Genomic DNA, 24,423 nt, shown 5'->3' with positions numbered 1-24,423 from the left:
CTATTGAAACTTTGGTTATGTACTACATATTCAGTATTAGTTATTGTATATTAAGGCATTTCTCTACCAACATAGTATAATATATGTCAAGCTCTAAATTATTTTTGGTAATTTATTATCCTTATATCGTTATTATATCTCATAAAATAAGGTACAACAAAATACTTTTACACAACAGAGACATTTTTTATCGTTTGCTACGCCGCTCGTAACCGACTTGCTACGCCACGTAGCTCTTAAGTTAAAGGTAGCAATAACTTTCTCGTAGCACCGCGTAGCAGTTTCGTAGTAGCTTTATTTATCACCAAAAATATTTACCTTGTCGTACGTACTTTACGCTTAATATTTATTTAAAGTTCATAAAAAATGGTTGTGCTATATTATTTATTTAATTTTCCTCATGACAATCTATCAATCCATTGACGTCCGTCTTGATGATTCAGTTCACAAATATAGGTATAGGAAAACATAAATAAAATATATAAAGGACTATTATTTACAGTTCAGCACCTTACCTTTGCGATTGTTGAGCTAAACTCCCAACTCTTCAATAGGATGCATTAGAAAACATAATTAAGACATGAATATTTAAATTAAACGTACATTTATATTGAGATATATTCAAAATTTATTGGTCATTATATTTTGTTGTTCTACATTACAAATTATCGTCCGATATGCTTTATTATGCCATTTATGTCATATGAATATTATGAATAGCACTTAAAATTCATGACGGTTTGACCTTCAAAGATAATGGGGGCACCCCGTATAAAAGTGTAACATTATTGTAATTTGTAATGAAACATTTTAATGTTATTATAACATCAATCTAAAAACTTGACATAACCTCTTTTAAATGACTTGTACGTCTAGATAAAACTAGCAATCAGACAAAATGAAATTGAATTTAAGTGCGTCTATGATCTACCCATGCACTAAGAATCAACCTTGACATCCAGTTCAGTAATTCTGTAAACATTAAACGCATTCATAAAATTAATAATAGACATATGAGCGGAATTAAAAAAAAATCGTTGGCAAAAAATTGAGTTGCATAGTTCTCAGTCACATGCTTCACGGATCTGAATACTGGTTAAAGAATGACCCAAGAGGTAATTTTTAATGGCCGTCTTATAAAATGTATGACCTCTTCTATAAATACGGACTACGAGCTACTATTTGACACTAACGATGACATATCGAAGTAATAAGCTCGAAAATTGAATCGTTATCGTTATATTATAACTATAATATTATAACTACATAATATAACTACATACATAAACATAACAGCGCAACTAACAATAACTAAATACGTGAGCAATTAAAAAATTTGCATGCATTAGAACTAGGCACTGCTCGAGTGTTAAAAATAACTGTGACTAGTTTTCTAGAAGTAACAACTGCATAATACAACGTATTTACGAAACTGCGTCACGATTTTGAGTTATTATAAACATACATATACATTTACACTCGTATATACGTATACTACATATAATATATGCATGTGTAATTCTGTTTTTGTTTTACACTGTGCCACGTGTCTTAGCTTTGTTTTAAAACGCAAATGTTTTTACTAATATTATCATACGTTCTACGATATATAATATATAATATAGTATACGGTATGGTAACCTACTGATATAATAATATATGGCTCTTCTAGCCTGCGACACAGGATTGTCTTACTGCAGGCATCTAACTTTGTGAGATCAATTTTACTCAAGACATATTTTTGTATTTTGCATCTTTTAGTCATGAATAAAGATTTATTATTTATTTATTATATAAATGATATGTCTATATAGGTACGTATACATACACATGATGACACAGGTTTATATTGTAATTAATTTTCTATTAATATGTCCTATCTTTTAATGGATATTTAGAAAACGGTAAGCAGAGCCGTCCTATAAAAATACTGACAAAATCATAAAACAGAGAATAATGTTCTGAGAATATAACTATATTCATCAAACTACTACTACATATAACAGAAATCAACACTCAATCAATACAACAGTGCAAAACATTCAGATATATAAAGCAAGTATTTTTTACCCGACTGCAGGATAGGTATTGTCTCCTTAAGTACTACGTATTCTAGATTCAACTTTCATTTCAGTCTAAATATCTAGCTTAGACTTAAAAATGTGCCTGTGTCTAGAAAACTATATCTAATTGCCTTGAGCATACTTCAAAGTGCGAAATTCAAACATTTTCTGTTTAACGGCAGAATGAAAAGCGGGATTGAATAATTATTTACGTTAAACGAGGCAATGAAGAAATACATTGGAATTCTAGTTATCCCAATGCCAGTATTGCGGTCTAATTAATGTATCTACTACTAGTAGGTGATTACTCTTGCATAATATATAAAAACTACGGTACTATATAAATATACTAGTCTAGTAAAGTTTCTAGTAAAATGCATCAACTTACTAGCGCAATAAAATCGATGGTATTCTAAACGAGTGTCTACAAAATATTTACTCACTCTGCTGATTTTAAACTTCCTTTATAACTAAGTTGACTGACCTCTACTCTGTAATTGAACGACAGTATTCGTATAAAACCGCCTCGTCTGAAATGTTAAAAATGTGAAATGAATCGTGAATTCATGCTAAGTAGGTATATTTTCGATTGATCTTCGGTTAACTCAGGTGAACCGATTTTTTCGATGACGTCATCCTGTAGTAATAAAAAGAAAATGGGTTTTGTTGTATTAGGGGCACCTGCCCTAATCACAGGCTCTGTTTCTACATCAATATGCAAAAAGTGTGACATACAGACACACCGATAGCGACGTAGGTATGTAGTACTAGAGTAAAACAATAACATCGAATTTCTTCGTACGTCAGATTAAAAAGGAATTAAAAAAATCATCATATGTCACCGAATATATAAGATTAAAACATATGTTTCCCCATAAAAATGTTTAACATTCCTTAAACGTTAATGACCATCAAGACATAAGGTATTGGACACACTTCATGCGATAGAATATAGCTACTCTTACATATTGACACGAACCAGACGAATTTCAAAATGTTACATTCGACATGTGTCATATTTTGTTTTTTTTTACTCAGCTACGAACAGTGATGTCACCGGTTCCAATCATCCCTGAGAGGGTTTTAGGCATCACAAAACAGATGGGAACGTCAGGGTTGAAATGCTTGGTTGGAAAGTGCACCTGTGCACATTGAAATTCTAAATAATAATATTGTACATGCTATTAACAATATGTGTCTCTTCCTTTTTTGACTCAAATTAATCTGGGAGATGTGTAATTTTTGCTGACATATTCGGAATTTGCACACCGACATAGACCTACATGCAATATAGCGTAGCATAACATGAAGTGTATGTGTCGTACCATTTAATTAAACAATTGAACATATACGAGCAATATCGAGCAGTATCGAGCATAAATTATAACAGTTCGAGCACACGAGTATCATGCCGGTACAGACATCGACCTGTAAGCTAGCCTTAGAGACCTACAGGTGGCAGCTGACTGTGACACCCTTCAGACATGGTGGCGTGGCGGATCTGCAATCCAAGGCATATGATAAATATAATTTTGTGTATTCAATTTTGAATTTCGATTTCTTCAATTGTGTTTTCGATTGTTTTACGAAAAATGTCTCTTAGGGCCTATGTACACCACGTTTTTTAAACGCGCCGGCGACGCGCGTTCGCAGAGCAGTCTACAAGTCTACAGGCTGCGTCTGATTTGCGTGCGTATTGCGTCTGTATCGCTACAAACACGCGTCGACGGCGCGTTTAAAAAACGTAGTGTGCATACGTCCTTAATCCAAATAAAATAAAATTTATGTAAGGTCTTATTTTTAGTACCTTTCAGCTAAGCATAGACATACTCAAAACTAGCGTAGCTCAAGCTTTAAGTGTGATCCGATCCTTGAATCAAGGTAAATGTAACAGCACTCATATGAACTCATATCAGTTATATCACATAGCCTTAATTCGTTGATAATGATAGGAACTTTTATTAAGATTATAAATCATTCTTTAACTTCGAGCTTGATATCATATTGCTTTGTAAAGAGGGACGTTTACCTTCTAGCTATTCGCAACTCCTACGTAAGCAAACTTTTATAAGTCGAGGTACATTTTCGTCTAGCCATTTTATTGCTAAAACTGCTTAAGTAATTATTCAGAAGGGACCAAGATTCTTGCTTTTACGGCAAAGAATTTAACGTTCCCGAATTCGTCCCTTTATTTTTATACTTAGACATAGAGAACAACTTGCGGATTTCACCGTTACTTCGATCACTAATATAAGACCGGTCTGGTAACAGTTTGCTGGGAAAAGGATAATTCATTTAAAGTATAATTAATTATTAAGTATAGCAAATTGTATAATACATAATGGGTTCTACGCTTTATCAACCACATGAAGAGGAAATATGTAGCTATACTTATCGAAAGGCAATAAGGTAATGATTGAACAATAATAAATAATTTGTTTACATTTTCCGGTCTATAAAGAGAGGGAAAATCAAATACCATTGGCTGGAAACCACCTATTGAAAATTACGGGCTCTTGTTATTACAGCAATGAGGAAATATTATCTGAAATATCATTCGTTATTCCTCATTGAAGCAATAAGAGAAACTTCGTATTTTCATTGTAATTATAGTTCAATTGCTACGAGCTATTACGCTAGCCAATAGAATAAAAATAAACGGAATGTTTTGTATACTTGGTCAATGACATTCGCCATTTTCTTTGTTTAAATTTGCATTTTATGACGAAACATTTTTTATAGTAGTGCTGCGTTGGAATCCAAGCCTGTTCATTGCACTCCTGCTGTATGGTATAGCATAGTGGATCGATAAAACAATGGCCTCTGCACCGGTGGGCTGCACGTAGAAAAAACGACCAACCTCTGTCTTTATTGCAGCGCTTTTAATGCTACATTAACGATTGTCAGTTTATAAAAGTTAAGTACTCAACTCTTTTATTAATTACCGAAATGCATACGTTCTATTTCTAGAACTAAAAGTTTGACTTTCCTTCATCAATGTTATGGGTAAAACCTAGTTTCAGACATTTCAGTATACCTATTAAACAGAGTAAATGTGCAATCAAAAATCTACCAAACATTTTTAATTTTGCGTTTACGTATAAACATTGCTGTGGGTTGTAAAGCGTCACAGATGTTAGACTTAGCGCCATTTGTTATATTTTTTTCGTATATGTGTATTCCCACGCAGATTCCCACGCGACGTAAAACCTTCATGTTGTCAGGCGTCACCAGATATCCGCAGATATCCTCAGATATCCGTAGATATCCGCCGGTAGTTTTTATCACATTGCGCCCATACATCTTCTGTGCCTCCTATCGGTTATATTTATATTACAACATGTGGGATCGATAATACGATGAAATATTTCATCATATGTTTACGAGAAAACTAAATACGTAACTTTTTCAATATTTTCCACATTTTATTGGAGATATATATCTTTGCATTGTAATATTGTAACCATTTTTAGTCAAAGAAGAAAATTGTTTCCCATTAACATTAGAAAAACCAGAAAAAATATTCGTTGTCTCTGGGATAAGACATCTCAATAATTCATCGTTAAAAATAAATAATACTTATGAACTTTAACACTATGTTAATAAAACTGATTATAATTCAATTGACTTTAATTATTATATTGATGAGCCTACTTGTGACAATTGGTTGGATTGGTACTAGTGATTCCTATACACCTATCTATCGGTATCTAGGTACCTACTAGGCATAACACTCTGTATAGTCGGAGAGTTAACAGTAAAATATGTGAATGTATATATTTACCTGAAAGTCCTCCAAATATCGAAGCACATGACGTTTAGCCAGAAGAATGAAGTTTGGAATGCGTAGTAAACGACGAACGCTGAAAAATATAAAGAAACGTAAAAAACTAAATAAACAAAACACTATGATGAAATGTTTTGACGTCCTATACGAATACGCTACAGATGAAAAGGAACCATATACCTATATACATATACGTAGCCACGATACGTAGCTCAGGTACAAAGATAATAAATAAAACGTGCGAGAAATTCCCTCATTGATATCTGGGTCAACCGCTAAATTTCGGAGAATTTATTGAAAGACGCCTTGCGGATCAAAATGAAAACAAATAGCATCATATTGCGACATTTAAAATACGCAAGAACTCTAGACTATCACTAGACTCTAGACATCATTATTTTTTGTTTAAAAGGGTAAATAATAAATAAGTATAATCAATCAAGTTTCGTGTTACAGGTAAAAAACACGGAAAGCGTATAGCCAAACACGCAAAGGAATATATGTAGGTACAATCTCTTCCAAATGGGAATTCCAAAAAGATATCGACAATTAATATATCCCTTAATACAAAACTGAAACAGACATGAGGAAATATTCACTATTTGCATTGTTGTTAATGTGCAACACAAGTTTACGATAGTATTTATTATAGTACGAAATATTTATACAATACCGCAACGCAAAGACAATAAGTTTGTCAATACCTTTCGAAGACGCATTTATAACAGATGATGGTACCATTTTGGCAACCATATTTGTTTTAAAATAAGCGGTAGGAAGTAATAACTGGGTTTAGTGATTCAATGAATCGTGTGAGGAGATCTTAATGTGCGATTTAGAACAATTCCCTTTTGATCACGTCATTAACCGGTGTCGTTAATTAGATGTAATTTATCAAGTTGAATTAATGCTTTTGTTCTGAAACAATCCCTTCATAGATCCCTAGGTAGGTCGTTTGTATTTCTGGAAAATTATGTGACTGATGTTTTCAGTTGTATGGTCGGAAAAATAGTGCCTCGATTTTCTTATTATCGAATGATAAAATAAATATCTCAAATACATAACTGTGTATGGTTCATTGTACTGAACGTTTACTCTTTTACTGTAAAGAGGTGTAGGTGGATTTTGAATAATAGAAAATATCGTAGTCGAAAATTTCAATTTTGTCGAGAGCCTGCTCTCGTTAGCAATATTGTTTCTACGTATATGTATCATACGAAGCTACTATAGGCAAAACCTTCAACAAATTGCATTGGAAGAGAACCATCTGGTCGATTGACGCGCCGATTCTTTTTTTTCCATCCCAAATCAATCGGAACGTAAATATTGCAAAAGAACGTGTATTTTGCCGGAGTTACGGCGAATTGGTAGGCGTTTGAGTTTGAAACGAGCCGTTTGCATTCAGTAGTAAATACCTAAAATATTACAATGTTACGCGTATTGATATAGAACTATGGCTCAGAATACCTTGCATCCAGTTTTTATACTAGTAGTAAAGGTTTTTTTATTAAAGTACCTATCTATATCTATCTATAAGAGATCTATAAGAGCGACAGCACGGTTGGCGCGGTGGCTGCTCGCAACGTGTAGCGGGTTCGATTCCCGCACGGAGTAACTCTTTGTGTGATCTTCAAATTGTTGTTTTGGGTCTGGGTGTCATGTGTATGTGAACTTGTATGTTTGTAAACGCACCCACGACACAGGAGACAATCCTAGTGTGGGGCAACGTTTTTTTAAATGAAAAAAAAATATATCTAATAATAGGTACTTTAGTTTTCCCCTTAAAATAAGATTATCTCTAGTGTTAATTAAACATTGCATGAACTACATAATCTTTTTCTTCAGTAATAAGTTCAGGAAGGGAGCTGATAATTTGACGTAATTCATAATTATATCTGGCCAGTCATTGTAACTATGGTCAGATAATGATGATGACTAATTAGGCAAATTTGTAAATAAATCTTACTCATATTATACTTAAAATAACGTGCAAGTTTGTGAGATTGCGTGTTTGTATGTATGTTTGTTGCTCAAAGTCAAAACAGTTGTAAGAATCAAGAATGAAATTTGGAACAGGAATAGATTGTGGTTTGGAATAACACATAGGCTACTTTTTATCCAACGTAACCGCGGGCATAAGTTAGTGACTCATAAATGCATAAGTCACTTATTTGTATTATTTTATTTGTTTCCTTAACAAAGTTATTGTTCCACGTATCAAAAATGTATTGTAGACGTCAATAGTCTGTCTAATTAGTGCTTTATTAATTGCTTATCTTATGTCTGTATTTCCTGTAATTATTATGAAGACTCTGATGCCTTATTCAGGTGTTTATTATTTATTATTATAAGTCATTTATTGTGTTATGTCTAAAATTAATAACCGATTTCTACTTATGTTGTATCATTAGGTATATTTTGTTTCTTTCGTGTTGCGTCACTCATGCTTTTCATTTGATGTAGATTAATAATAATGTTTTATATTTAATGTCGTACGAAGAAATGACCAAATCAAGAATGACTTGAATGATCTTACCAATATACGCAAAAAGCTTATATCCCGTAATTCTTAATATGTAGGTGATAATTTATACCTATATGGGGTTTATGATGGTGATGAGGTGGAGGACTTCTATAGACGGCCTTTGCCCCAACAAGAAAACATGGGTCTTAAGCGATAGGACATTAAGTGAAGTGACAACGAGCTATTATGTACCTACGTATGTAATATTTCCATTATAAGTTCCAAATCTATACTAATATTATAAAGCTGAAGAGCTTGTTTGTTTGATTGTTTGTTTGTTTGTTTGTTTGAACGCGCTAATCTTTGGAAATTCGATTTGAATAATTCTTTTTGTTTTGGATTTATCGAGGAAAGTTATAGTCTACAAAACATTACGCTACGATCAATAGGAGCCGAGCAGAGCGGGTGAAACCGCGCGGAAGTAGCTAGTATCACAATAAATGGCCTCAAATAGACATTTCACATTTGCTGACAGTTCATTTCGTTCACGCGACCTATTTCAATAGTCCAATATTCTGAATAACTTCACAAGAAAGTATATTAATAGAAATATTACAAAAGCTTGTAAAAAATGGACAAGTCTTTGTCCCCGTTCCCTCCTCCTCCTACATTCCGTACATTGTTATCTTGGAATTTATTTGAGCGTAAACGTTGGGGAATTATCGAGATCTCATATAATCCCAAACGTCTACCGTTCCCAAATAGCTTGCTTTATCGTTCAAGTTTAATATTAGATCCTTCATCACTATGAAATAGATGCTTAGTTACAAATTTGAACTCAATAGATTTGTCAAAAGATTTGTAAATCGTCATCATACTTTAGCCCTTGATTAAAAATCTCATTACATCTTACATTGAATGGCTACTGCTGATTAAATTGCCGATGAGACAATGATAGAGACAAAGATAGAGAGGTTGAGGGAAGTATATATACCCTATAGTCTTTTTTGGAGAGGGTAAATCATCCAATGACTTCTCCCGCCTTGGGCGTGGCGAGAGGGAGTATCAGACTCTTACTGACTAAAAAAGAATAGTACAGCTCTTAGGTAGAACGTGTTACCTCACTAACTTCCTCTGGGTGAAGGCCCAATATCACGTCTAACTCTTTACAATATGTGTCATATAATTGGGATGATATAAGATCACATTACAGCGTGATTGATATCAATTGCCTGATGTCTGGGTCACGTTAGTTTGTTAACCCCATGTGAAGTGTGATTCGTACAGAATAACCCGTGGGCGGCCCGGAGATGACTTAATATACAATTTAAAAAGAAGTATGAAGGGTATTGTGTGCAAAATTGTTGTAATTCGAATCTGCAGTATCTTTATTTCAGTATAAATATAAAATAATCTACGAAACTTATACAAACATACATCCAAAAAAACTGCACTGAATTAGATAGGTACTTTTGGATCAAATAAGGTTTTACCTCAACCAAAAGGCATCGCGAAATGCGAATAATAAATACATTCGCGGCATAAAAAGAGACTTAGGTATGGAAATTGATAATACAAGATTATTGCAACCATAACTCTAGAATCCTTTAGGTATTAGTTTAGGAAACATGGTGTGATCATTAATCTCTAAGATCGGCAGAGGATCCTCCACTCGGAAAAGCCCACTCAGGCTAGGTGAGGCTACTATATCCAACAGTTACCTATACATAAACGTACATATGTTGGGAATTTCTATCTACCGAAATTCGTGTGGAAACTTCATTTGCATTAACCAACTGATTTGTTAAGAAGAATGTTTTAGTAAGAACACAAAGAATCTCTTTTATATCTAATCTACATTAGTTTGAAAGACATTATCTTCATTGTTTTGACATTTGCGCGTCTTCCGTATTTAACATCAAGGTAAAACGTGAAGTTTTACTGCAACGTTATTAATAGGATTATTGCTTGACATTCTCGAGCTGTTTTAAATGTTCATGAAATCGGTCGTTGTGCGCCAGACTAGACTACTAGGTCGATGTTTGGTACATTTCTAAAGATTTGTTTTGAAAATATCATTTCAATGGTCAAGGTTTTCATGTGGTTCTAAAACAACACGGTCATTGGAAAATATCTACCTGGCAACTATACATATAAGTATTATAATCTTTTCGTTTTAATTAGGTATTAACAACAAAGCAAAGCATTCAGCGAAAAGTACTTAACCAAATGTAACTGTTAATTCGCGTTTGGAACTCAAAGCTGAAACAAACACAAAGAAATTAATGTTGCCAGTATGAATTTTCATAAGTTCCGACCCTCTCTAGGGATTGGCCTAACATTCATTCGTATGGCGAAAGGCCTGCACGAAAATTTAATTATGCCCTGACTTCATTTGACCTGTGAATAAAATTATTCAAATTAACAAAGTTTTTACTTAGTCACAAATGAAAGTAAAATAATTATAATAAAATGCTGGAGTAATTTAGAAATTAGAATTCACCACTACATTCTTGACCAAAAACAAGACACGCGACTGTTATGCAAACTATTTGTTATAAAACCTCATTAGACACATAAATGACATTTCCGCCAGCCAGCAGCACTACCGTAATATGTCAAATTGTACTACTCTTGTACAGTAAACATGTTTTTTTTTTAATTACATTAGCGGATCCAATATCTGTGTTATACACTCAGGTAAATTACGTTTACTAACTATATAGGTGCGGTCATGTCCGTAATTATTAAGGATATTAGCCGTGATATGTTTTACACTAGTGAAAGTAAGTCAGATTGTTTAACTGACGTAACAAAGTACTTATGTCGCTGATTAGCTAATTACTACCCACTAATGAGGGCCATCCTACTCTACTAATGACAAGATGAACTACATATTAGAAGGAATTTATGATAAAAGTATTTAGTTAACTACATAATACGTTTCCGAGAATGTAGAGGCACCAATAACATTCAAAGTTCGAGGATTTAATCAAAGATTTTATGGTCTGGCGATAAAATCGGGAACAAGAATGGCCTCTTGTGATATTTAACCCAATTTCGAATAATTCCCGGTATTAGCATATCTTAGGCGTGTGTTCATTAATATTAATAGTTTCTGTCGACCGCAGGATTAGTGTTTAGTTATTACTTTAAATATTAAAACAAAAGATATGCATTTTGGAAAATATAATATTTTATGATGCATAAAACTACCTTCATCTCGCAAAACATATCTAAACAAATAATAAAATACTAATAAAGCTACTTTAATTAGCACGATAAAAAGATGGCGGCTTTTATGAACGCGACCATAAACTAGGTGAGCAAGCAATTCGCGCGCTTTTCCATCAAACTAGAAATAATATCCAATAAACGTCTCGCTCCTGATTTTAGTGCAGACTATCAGAACTACCAATTAGCCATTCGATTAAGTGGTAATGGGTGACATAGCAATAACATTTATTGCCAGCTGTTTCAGCATGCCTATTATGGAAACTAATATGGGAAGTTTTATTAATTTTTTTATAACAGTTGCAATGCAGGAAAATAATACATTATGAAAAACTTATGAGAGGACAAACTGAACTTCAAAGATTAATACCATAAATATTTTGTTGTTGAGAAACTAGATAACAAGGAATTGCTGTTGTTGTTTGTATGTTTATAAAAGTGTAACAAATCCTCAGTAAATTGCAAGCTGCACTCGTGCACTCGTGCGTACTGCAAATTGATTTGACGCGCGAAACTGTAACCGCATTCAGCCACAGAATATAAAAGTATTTCTACTAAAGTTACTACTGACCTCTTTGGTAATTTGGATTTTTAATAACATAACTTCGCACCATTATTTCCGTGAGTGGTGGGTGTGTCACTCGTATTTCAATTATCACCAATTGCTTTACGATTAGTGATTGGAGAGGTGATTGTATAGGTATATACAATTAGATATATTGTATATACAATTAGCTATATTGGTATTATACATACACAAGGCGTAATTCACAATTCCATACACAATGCTGTTACCGAGACTTTCAGGCATTTTTTTGAAAACGTTGCCCCACGCTTGGAATTTCTCCTGTCGTGTCGTGGGTGCGTTTACACACATACAGTTATACACATGACGACCAGACCGGAAACAACAATTTGTGGATCACACAAAGAGTTACTCCGTGCGGGAATTTAGCTCGCTACCCGTTGCGCGGCAGCCATTTGCCCAGCCACCGCATCAACCGTGCACTCATAAAATCTAATACATTAAAATCTGATAAAATCTCAATAATACTTTGCACTACCCAGGACCCGTGTCTCGAACTAAAAGAAGACTTTTTGCTGTGACAGGTCATCATTATCATCATCGATCATCAAAGCAGTTTTAATATTAATTACTATGTTATCGACGATAAATTAATTACAATGTTACTATGTCGTCGCGGAATGCTGCTCATGAATATGAGCCTCTAGCATGGTTTGAAACTAGTCGAGTTCCTGATCAAACAATTACGTGCGTAAGCCGATAACATAGTAATTAATTTAGTATGTCTCACGAAAGTTACAATAAAATTACAGTTTTAATATAGACAAAAGGTTGCCAATAAAGATTTTTTAAGTTTTTATTGTAACTTTCGTGAGACATAAAATTAATTGCATCTAGCATGGCTTGAAACTAGTCGAGTTCCTCGTCAAAACACTACGTGAGTAAGCCGATAACATAATAATTAAGATTTTTTAAGTTTTTATCCAACTTACCAACAACCAGACAGCCAGTCATCTCGACGCCCACCGTCCCAACATGGAGCTTCAGATAAGCCAGGAACGGGTAGGCCACGATCAAACCACCGCAGTACGCCATCAGGCACATACCGTGCAAGTTCCTCAGTTCCGGAATGAAAGCGTAGATCAGGAATGTTGCCAGAAGAAATGGAACTGAGAGGATTAAACCTGAAACAAAATTGTTATTGTTACTCCGAGACATAGTATGTATAGCCTATCTTAACGCCAATGTCGGCTTAACACCTAATAGCCTAAGAACGAACTGTTACAGGCTATTGGTCATGGTTGATGACTAAAGGGCATTCTTTGATAACATATCCATAGACTTCCCTACTATTTAGAAATAAACATTAGACATACGACATACCTAAGTTCCATAGTCCACATAAAAAAATGACAAACGTCCAATATCCACCTCTAGTAATAGTTCCGATAAATTCTATTAGATTATGGAGAATATTCGTTGGTGATGTTTGCCAATCTAACTCAGATTTCAAGACTGAATTTGGCTGAATATTGAATTCGCTGCACGTATGAACAGTTGTTGGTTCAGCGTAGGAAAACGGTTCAATACGCTCAAGTTTTGATACAAAGCTCTCTACCAGGTTTTATATACCTTAATACAAAATTCACATTCCGTATGTAGTCCAATACGTTAATTTAAGATTGGCTACTGATATTAATTAGTTATCATTACGCTACGTAGCTATTGTTTTATTACATTCAGCACATTACAGTGGTCTCCCTAAATTGTACGATTATAGATACACGTCACGTTCACACACAAATTTTATGTTGTACGCATTAAATAATTCAAATATGTAATTGCCAACTAGCAACTAGGTTCTGCAAGCGGCTTCGATCGCGTTCCCGTGAAATAAAAAGTAACCTATGTCTTATTCCAAACCATAATCTTTCACTGTTCCAAATTTCATCCCAGAAGGGATCCCTTCTGCCCTTATGACATGATTGAGTTACAAACATACACTCAAGCGCACAAGAGTAATAAGATAAATACTAATAGTCGTTTTTTTTAATCATCCATTCACCTCTCCCGCCTTGGGGAGGCGAGAAGGAGTGCCAGACTCTTACTGACTAAAAACCACCCTGTTCCTACTCCTGCTTTTCGAGCCGGAGCCCCGGTAAATCCGCTAGGTAGTCCGCAGCTCGAAATACTAATAGTCTAGATAGTAATCTCTATTCTAGTTATTTACATGACATACTAATGAACTTGTATTTTGTATTGAACGTCATAAACGCGTGGAAAACGACCGCCTATAATAACTTTTACTGGCAAACATAATGTTTGGCATACGTTCCCCAATCCCCACTCATGGAAGAACTTGTAGATTTTACCTCACCAGTTAATTCTGAGGCATTCGTGTAAGAAATATTTTTTCATCAGGACAACAAGCTGCTCCCCACTTTCAAAATTTTTTGCTTGTTGTCATTATAAACTTTTTTACTTTGTCTTGCAGGTATGTATATCACCACAGAATTAAAAAACTGTTTTTAATGGCCCTTCAGTGGTTTACTTAAAGCCGGGTCCAGACGAGTGTAACGTGTAATGTAAGATTATGTGTAATTTAGCATCAACGGTGTGGACGGCACACGAACTCAAAGCGAATTGTGAACGCGAAAATATTTAAAGCCGGGTCCAGACGAGTGTAACGTGTAATGTAACATTACGTGTAATTTAGCATCAACAGTGTGGACGGCACACGAACTCAAAGCGAATTGTGAACGCGAAAATATTTCAAAAGCTGTGTGCCACTCAGTTGCGTCTTTGTGTTCGCGCGAAAAACCGACAGCCGATGGATCAACCCCGAGCGCCGCGCGAGCGTTACATGTAATGCTCGTACTGCCGTCCACACGTAGAATTCATGTTACATTACATGGTGGATTACATCACGTTACACTCGTCTGGACCCGGCTTTTGTGTTCGCGTGAAAAACCGACAGCCGATGGATCAACCCCGAGCGCCGCGCGAGCGTTACATGTAATGCTCTTACTGCCGTCAACACGTAGAATTCGTGTTACATTACACGGTGGATTACATTACTCGTTACACTCGTCTGGACCCGGCTTTAAGCCGGGTAGTACGAGCATTACATGTAACACTCGCGCTGAAGAATTCGTGTTACATTACACGGTGGATTACATTACACGTTACACTCGTCTGGACCCGGCTTAAGATTTCCCCAATGAAAGTCTACTAGCCTATCCGTGTGAAAAAATATACCTTAAGCCGGGTCCAGACGAGTGTAACGTGTAATGTAATCCACCGTGTAAAGCCGGGTCCAGACGAGTGTAACGTGTAATGTAATCCACCGTGTAATGTAACACGAATTCTTCAGCGCGAGTGTTACATGTAATGCTCGTACTGCCGTCCACACGTAGAATTCGTGTTACATTACACGGTGGATTACATTACACGTTACACTCGTCTGGACCCGGCTTAATGTAACACGAATTCTACGTGTGGACGGCAGTACGAGCATTACATGTAACGCTCGCGCGGCGCTCGGGGTTGATCCATCGGCTGTCGGTTTTTCGCGCGAACACAAAGACGCTCGCAGTGCTCGTTTGGACGGCGTTCGTGACGGTTGTGTCGTATGTACGTTCATGATGTGGAGTGACGAACAATCGCTTGAACTTATTAGTTTGTATCACGAAAAGCCTGTTATTTGGGATCCAAAAAACCCGCAATACTTTAAAAAAAATCTGAAACACGATGCTTGGAATGATATTGCTCATTCATTGGAAAGAGATGTAGAGGATCAGCTATCACGACCTTCCTATTTTGCATTCGGCATGTTCGTAGCAACTGAGTGGAAACAGCTTTTGAAATATTTTCGCGTTCACAATTCGCTTTGAGTTCGTGTGCCGTCCACACTGTTGATGCTAAATTACACGTAATGTTACATTACACGTTACACTCGTCTGGACCCGGCTTTAAGCCGGGTCCAGACGAGTGTAACGTGTAATGTAATCCACCGTGTAATGTAACACGAATTCTTCAGCGCGAGTGTTACATGTAATGCTCGTACTGCCGTCCACACGTAGAATTCGTGTTACATTACACGGTGGATTACATTACACGTTACACTCGTCTGGACCCGGCTTAAGGTTGAAAATTTGTAAAAAAAGGACATTCTCTTAAATCAATGCTTGTGCAAAACAGTACCAACAAAACTATATATGAAATCCATCCAACTGTATAAATCCTGGATGAAATTGTTCCCTATAATGAAATACATAAATTCTAAACCTCCGAATGAATGGGTCGAAAGCTTATGAAAATGAAGACGACCGGTTTTAGATTAATAGGCTTTTGGAATTCCCGACTAGATGACAGATCTGATTATATTTTAGGCAATAACAAACATCTGCCTTTGTAAATGAGTTTTACTAACTCATTCATCTATTGTGTGCCTATCTCACTGTTATCTTGTTCAGTAATAAATAATAAGTAAATGTACAAAATACACGCAAGTTACTATGTTAGTTGGGTAAGCTTAAGAAATATCTTAAATTGGTATTGATCGTATAATAAAGGTAAGCGTCCACAGGCCCGCATCATACGCATCGCACGCATCGCACGCATTCCATATGACGTCATCAATACGCATCGCATGTAGGCATTACTGTTTATGCGGTCCGTACGATGCGGATTAGTGGACGCAGTTGTATGAGTTTCTATACAAAACAAACTCAAATACGTTGCGTGCGATGCGTACGATGCGGGCCTGTGGACGCGTGTACCTTAAACGTGTACATTTTACGATACATCGCACATAATGCATTAAAACAAATGACAAACAGGTGCGTTTGTATGCGCACATGTATGCTACGTACGCGATAGTAATATTAGTAGTTATTTTATCATAATTGCTTTATAATGACTGCAGTGGAGCTACGAAACGACTATTTGTATCAGTTCTCAGTTATCTCGACGCATTATTTGATTTGAGATGGACTATTGTTTTTTAAGCAGCACTCATTCTCAGTTTTACGCTACATCACTATTCCTAAATGTGTTGATACCCATGGTGCGGACTACCGGGCGACTACTGAGCGGGTTTACCGGAGCTCCGGCTTGAAAAGCAGGAGTAGAAACGGAGTGGTTTTTAGTCAGTAAGAGTCTGACACTTTCTCTCGCCTCGCCTAAGGCGAGAGAAGACATTGGATGATTTTCCCCCTTAAAAAAGAATGGTGTCGATAGATCCTCAAGAATACGACTGTCTTATGTAAAAAGAAATGTTCAAATCGACCCAGTTATTTCAAAGATTTTACCATTCATACAAGCAAACAAAAAGTCTTAAGTGTGGTATAGGAATCCGTTGTGGAAATAGTGTGGTCGCGTGTGAGAAATGCACAGCGATATTTTTGCCGAACAGTAAAACTAGCGGACGATTTGTTGAACGTTCAACGTAAAGGAATTTATTTATAGCCGGTTCACGTTCAGCTTCATATAATGACATCTTCATTAAAGTTTGAGTACATTATATTGTTATATACTCACCTATTATATATTTATACCTAACTAGCTAACCCGGCAAACTCCGTTTCGCCACCAATTATTTTCCTTGGTTTCCTGATTTTGCCTGAATTTTCTTTGCTATAAACCTCACTGAGCCCTAGACCTTTCCAAGGAATGCAATCGGTTCGTACGTTCTGAGATTATAGCGCCAGGAAGGAAAATCCGACTTATTGTTATATAATAAAAAATATTGATTTCTATTCATAGCTTATCGCAACCGACTACATGGGGCTAGCGATTACACCTTCTTAGTATCAATATGGTAGGTTCATTTCCCCATATGATTACTATCAGCACTTCCAAAGTAAATAGACCTCAAACGATTTTCCAATTCAACACACCGTTTTGCTGCCTAAGCTTCTATTGCACGTGATTGCTATTACGTCAGCAAACAATAAATATTTTAGTGACCAGTAAGTGGAATTACTAAACGGTTCACTATATGCTCTGTAACACTACACACTTTTAAAAAGTAATCAATCAATATTCATGGCCGAAACATTACACACTAAGTGTTTCCGAGAACGTACAGTCCGGATATAGCATTACATAACTTATACTACGAAACCAACCCTTATTACTACGTAATAAGGACGCTGTCGTGGTCAAAGTGTCACCATAAACGTGTGGTGGACTGTATTTTTGGATAATTAACGGACATTACGAGCCTATCCCATGGGTCGTAAAAGTGGATATCCTATTGCCTCGTTGAGTCAACAATGTGATGTTTTTGACGAGGTAACTATCAGTTACTTTTTAAGCGAAATGAGCACTAAACACGAATACTTAAGGTCATTATTAGATTTACGATGTTGCTTGAAGACAACAGAATATTTGAGGCCGGTGTAATGAGGTTGCCGCGATTAGATTAATGGCCTGTTCCTGTCTGGCCCAGTCGCCACTCCTAATGTAATTTACGGCAGGTACCCAAAACTATGTAGTTACTAGTTTCAACGTTGTAACAACTGCAGTCTGAGACTACTTTTTAGTTTCTTAACTCTTACTGAAATTGAACCTGCCTTCGGTTTACGGTTTACGAGTCTCCGGTCAACAAAACTTCTGTTTTCAATGCGAAACTCAATGATAGAATATTCAAGGAATATTTCTGGAAAACAGTCTTTACTTATTCAACGCGGTATCTAAATTGACCAGATTAAATAATGATACTAGTTACGTCACCATCATTCTAGCACTTCTTTCTCAATTACTTAAATAGTTTGTTTATGTACAGCACAACCAGTCACCAAATACGCGCTCACGAGATTGAACTAAACATCACTGAACACAAAAATTATAAGAAGGAATTCTACCGCCGCCCAAGGACACCCGGAACACCAGAGGCGTTACAAGTGCGTTGCCGGCCTTTTGCGGGTAAGGTTTTAAAGGGTTGTTGGGGAATGGAAGATTGGGTAGGGGGGTAATTGGGCCAGTAACCTCACACAACGAAACAAAACGCAAGTTGTTTCACGTCAGTTATCTGTGAGGTCGCCGGTCGAACCGGCCCATTCCTGCCGAAGCAAGGCTCTCCCACACTTAGTAACTCACCGATAGCATACGCAGTGTAGAGGATAGGACTGTCATCAGTGACGACGTCATCGAAGCATACACCAGCCAGCAGGCGTGGCTCAGCAAAGTCTTGGTTGAACGCCATCTCCACGCAGTAGGAGGTAGGTTCGTGCCAAATCTGGCCACCTGAAGACACCTCATATAGTGTGCCATTCTGTAACAAAATATTTCTAATTTATTTACACATCTACATAAACCAAAATTCTAACTATAAATGAACAGAATGAATTTACTTAATGACATGTGATTTTAAAAATAATCTTAAGAACAATTGTTGAATAAGAGATATTGGGTGTGATTCTCAAACTGGTGTAAGTATTTAATTTGCGGTTCGCAGTCCTCGAAGTCCTCAAAGTCTACATATTCCTAGACAAGTTATAGGTACAATTACCTATTACTTGTCTAGGAATATGTTCTCTCTACTTCAACGGGACTAAATATAACATGGTTGGTAAATAGTAGGTAGTAGTAGGTACATACATGTTGGAAAAACAATGTTAACCTTCGTAGTATTATAAGAGGCGTGGTATAACCAGGTCGTGCTATGTTTACATAATCACAACTTGTAAGGCCTACGGATAAGTACTCATATAACGCTGGAAAGGGTAGAACTGTCTGATTTATAGCGCACCCACACATGACCACTCTGATATATGCGCTGCCGATACGTTTCCTGCTCGGATACATTTTAAAATTATCGGTACAGTATCGATCGTGTGAACGAACCCTTTGTTGTTCCTGTTGTACGTTATTTTTCATTTTTAAACTTAAACATCATATTTTAAACCAATAAGTATAAATATTAGCGTATATTGTTTTCAAGAGACGGGTAAATCCAACAAGACAGAAACGGTGTATATTCTCGCAGTAAAATAATGCATCATCAACTATGTTATACTTTGCTCATACTCAGTATTTCTGAATCAAAATAGTAATCTAACCAATCTGTATACACCAGTTACCAATTGCCGATCAAATTGACAAACTTCATTGTAATTGTAGAGAACAAACACGGTTTTATCAAATTACTTTGGAAGAAAAAGTCGTTTATTATGCGGTTTTATACTTATTAATCACACCGCACCGTGGCATGTGTCATGTGTGTTTTGTGTAATTGGAATTAATAGGGTCGTTAGGGCAGGGGTTGGACGCGAGCAATGATTAAAATTGCGTCAATCATCAAACTGCCATGAATCTACGAATTCTTATAATAAAGTGATGAATTTCCTTTTTATTTATCGTTACATATTTATAGAGCAAAGTTTGGTACTAAAGCCTGGATTTTATGCAATGTTCATCTGTAATTGACTATTCACTGACTAAAGAGGCAGCCTGATATAACCCGGAGCTGCGAACTACCTATAGGTTTATCGGGGCTCCGGCTCTGAAAACAGGAGTAGAAACGGGGTGGTTTTTAATCAGTAAGAGTCTGACAGCACTCCCTCTCGCCTCGCCCAAGGCGGGAGAAGTCATTGGATGATTTTCCTCCCTCAAAAAAAAGCCTGATATAACACCCAAAAAAAACTCAACAAATCTAAAACTGACGGCTAGATTCATAAATAGAAAGTCAATGTTTTATTGCTATCAAAAGCGCAACACAGATGCTTTAAATATAGAAGCGAGCATGCAAAATATATGTGTATTGAGTTTCAGTTTGTCAGTTTGTCGCTATCGACATATATCATAGGTCCTCGTTCTAGTATGGTGGCGTGTTATCTTGGGATTCCCAGATAAATTGACTCTGCTGTCAATATATAAGGTTTACGAGGTATACTGTTACATGATCAATGATCACTGATACTAAATAACACTGTTTCTATCGAGTATCGATGTTCCTCGAACAGCTTGTTATTAATTGCAGTTCTCTAGTTCTTGTCTACAATATATGTTATACATTACCAAAGAAAATATCTAGGGAAATAGATATGGTTGCAAGTCTTGAGGAAGATTTCCTTCATAACACAATAATAGATAGACACTTTCTGTACCTAATTTGGAACAGAATATAGAGAAATGGAGAGAAGATAACAATACTTAGATAAAACGAATCAAAGTTTAGTACCAAATACCATCTTCGAAAGTATTTGTATCTATAATAAAATAAAAAATACGTGTCTGATATTTTCAAATAAACTAGAAGACATTTGAAAATTTATTATTTTACCCTATTGTATAAAATAGCTAAATGTGTAGGTAAGTAGTTATAAGTATTAAATAAATGTCTACAAAAGAACAAACATTTCCGGAACTGCTATTAACAGTTGGTAAAGATATAAATGAAACTTTATTATAACGTCTCCAAAGACCAATTTGCAATGAAAGCTAGTCGTGCTACTGCAATGAAGTAGATTTCAGCAGTTTTATACAGGTACTGCATAGATAACACGAACAGAAAAGCTTTGTGTAAAATATTTTGAATACAGTTACATACAACAATATAAATAAGTTAATAAAGACTATGAATAAGGCTGTCAAGGTGGCTCTAGTCGTTCTCCCGTACTAAATTCGAGGTGGTTTTCCTCCAAAGAAGGAATTAAGAAGAGAAAACGTTTTTTTTACATCTACGCGAGACACAATGTATTTTCAATTTATCGCTTATACCGGCAGACAAGGGGTCTAAGGGATTTTGTCCATACTGATACGTCCACCCTATCGTAGCTAAAATATCTAATTTAAAACGAATAAAGTAGCTAAAACAAATAAAGTAGTAAGTTATTATATATGAAAGGGAATCATTAAGTAGGTCTAGACCGTAGAAAGGTTGTGTCACCCAGTCACCCTCACCAGATTCTATATAATAATAAGGTACTACATAATATATGCTGACGAAAATATTCATAATATTTAAAGGTTGAACTTTTACTTGTCTATCTTTCTCTCTTTTTCATCGAAGTTTCTATACGAATCGTTTATTTATTCCAAATTCAGAACAAAGTTCTTTAGCTAAAAAGAAAATATTTTGGGAAGAAAAAGCTAAAAATAAATAATAATCTACTCAGTCCTTTGCGACGCCTACGTTCAAAGGATTATCAGTCTATGTTTTCATAAATATACATTTATTTATAAAGAATATAAAGGTCAATTTCGTATAAAAAGACGAAGACATTTTTCTTTAATACATAGTTAAGTTGCTACTAAGAAAAGTTGTTTATTCTCGGCTTAGGTAGCGACGAAAATATTGTTTTAAAAATGAAGCTTACTTTAAACAATATTTTTGCTTGAAATATTATTCATAGAAAGTAGTAGAAGTGAGCAGTAATTCACTTCAAGAATGGTACATTTATTAAATGTAGACAAACGTAAATATGCAGGTATATATATCCATTTCGGTACGACATGATAATATACGATCACCCATATAAACACCTATTGCAGAAAAACACCTCAATGGCGGTTACTATTTACTCGACTTATTCTGCATTACTAAAAATAACCATAAAATAAAATAGATATCTCACAGATACGTACCCATGTTACGTAGTTGAGTAAAAGAATAATAAACATTGCTTGTATGTATAGATTTTTTTGTTACCACAGAATCACTGTTATTAAAAGCTATGTATGTGTTGTATGTATTTATAGCATAAGTTTCCGCAAGCGGAGCTGTTTTAATAAATTGTGAAATGAATTAATGTTCTTACTCACGGTCCAAGTACTTTACTTGTATGGTTCCTAGGCTATTTATATCGTTCTGGAGCTGCAGACTACCTAGCAAGTTACCGGGGCCTTGCCTAGAGGAACAGGAGTATGAACAGGGTAGTTTTTATTCAGTAAGAGTCTGACACTCCTTCTCGCCTTACTTTAGGTGGCTATTTATATCGTAGCTAAAGTAGAGTTTGCCTAAGACTAACGCTTTTCGTTGCGGGATCCAAGACAGTCATTCATTTCCCTGGGACGCGCCGGACTTCAGTGTTCCGGTGTTTTCATGTTTGTATCTACTGTAGATCCTGGCTTACAGGAGTTGCAGCGGTATGGAAGGTTGTTGCGGGCTTGTCCTTTAAGACTAAAGCTTCTTTCTATTATGCAGCATGCCACACAGCGACTGCCAGGAACCGCAGAAAACAAAAATAGAGGCTTCACTAACAATGCAATAGATTTTTAGTTTTAATCCCGCTTATACATATAATATATTGTATTGTTAGTGTAGCATGGACCGCAAAGCAACGGCTGATTCTATTCTATTCTTATATCTTCTGTCTTGTTTTTTTTTTTCGGATCAAATTAATATCAGCAGATCTATCTACTGGTTATCCACGTAACCTACGTTTTCAAAGAATGAAAATATCAAGTTTTGCGACCAGTATCTCTGTGACAAATAAACAAAAAGAACAGATTGCACATTCGACTGTGATGCAGCATTACCTATATCTCGAATCCCAGTTCTAAAATGGAACCATGTTTGTACCTACATAGGCACTTTTATTTTGTCCATTTTCCGAGCCTAATTTGGTAATGCTAGGATCCTGTTACACGCCATCTTTATATGATTAATAACTTGTGTGACAAGGTACTGAACAAAAATGTCCTGTCATTTTACATGTACACTTTTCGTTTATTACCCTACCTACGTAATATTGTACACAGCTAATATGCGAACTTCTGTTACATTCAGCTATAGCATTAAAAAATAAACCAACGGCTACAATTCAATGTTTTTGGTAAAGTATTGTTAGGATCTAAGTATGCTTCATCATTGGTTTTAGTAAGTACCTATTAAGACTATGTTATGACACTGAGTAATAATGCAAACACGCGTTATTTTTTCGTGACTCAGTTACTCTACGAAGCTACTTGTATATGCTTGTTACTAAGCGTCCTATGGCCCTGCATGGTATGGTAAGACCTTAAAAACTTCCTAGTGTCCTTGATTTTTCCACACAGTGAAGTTTTCTCACGATCCGACCGCCTTGCGAGCACGCCACTTGTAACAATAAACACGACAATGTTTGTAACAACGATATTAGTTGTTGGCATTCCAATATAAACGGAAAGGGTAGCCACAGCTAAACTCTAATGTTCATTTCGTTGAAAATTTTGTCTGGAAACATTCATTTAAGTAAATATTTTGTCGACATATCGGGAACAAAGAAACGGAATATAATTTACGCAGAAATTCGCCTCTGTTTTAACGACCGTTGTTTATAAAATGCATGTTTACACTTGAATATTTTCATTGTTTTCTCGATTTCGCCCTTGAAAGTTCTGTACTTTAAATACATAACAT

The 24,423-nt window shown here is 35.7% G+C and overlaps 1 protein-coding gene across 3 annotated transcripts in view; it reads right to left on the bottom strand.

Annotated features, from left to right (window-relative positions):
* Positions 1–24,423, bottom strand: part of LOC118269177 (G-protein coupled receptor Mth2) — a 47,172-nt gene that overhangs the window by 11,770 nt on the left and 10,979 nt on the right. For 2 of the 3 annotated variants that reach the window (XM_035584145.2, XM_035584146.2), the window contains exons 2-4: positions 19,179–19,353; positions 13,067–13,258; positions 5,848–5,926 (exon numbers count right to left, since the gene is read on the bottom strand). In XM_035584145.2, the coding sequence (XP_035440038.1) occupies positions 5,848–5,926; positions 13,067–13,258; positions 19,179–19,353 (446 nt within the window). Of the gene's footprint in view, positions 1–515; positions 546–2,506; positions 2,594–5,847; positions 5,927–13,066; positions 13,259–19,178; positions 19,354–24,423 lie in introns of all 3 variants that reach the window. The other variant, XM_035584144.2, reaches the window with a different exon arrangement.

This window comes from Spodoptera frugiperda, chromosome 2, assembly GCF_023101765.2.
Source record: "Spodoptera frugiperda isolate SF20-4 chromosome 2, AGI-APGP_CSIRO_Sfru_2.0, whole genome shotgun sequence".
In the NCBI taxonomy this organism is placed as follows: Eukaryota; Metazoa; Arthropoda; class Insecta; order Lepidoptera; family Noctuidae; genus Spodoptera; species Spodoptera frugiperda.
The sequence above is the reverse complement of the archived record's forward strand: the minus strand, read 5'-3'. Positions and strand labels throughout refer to the sequence as shown.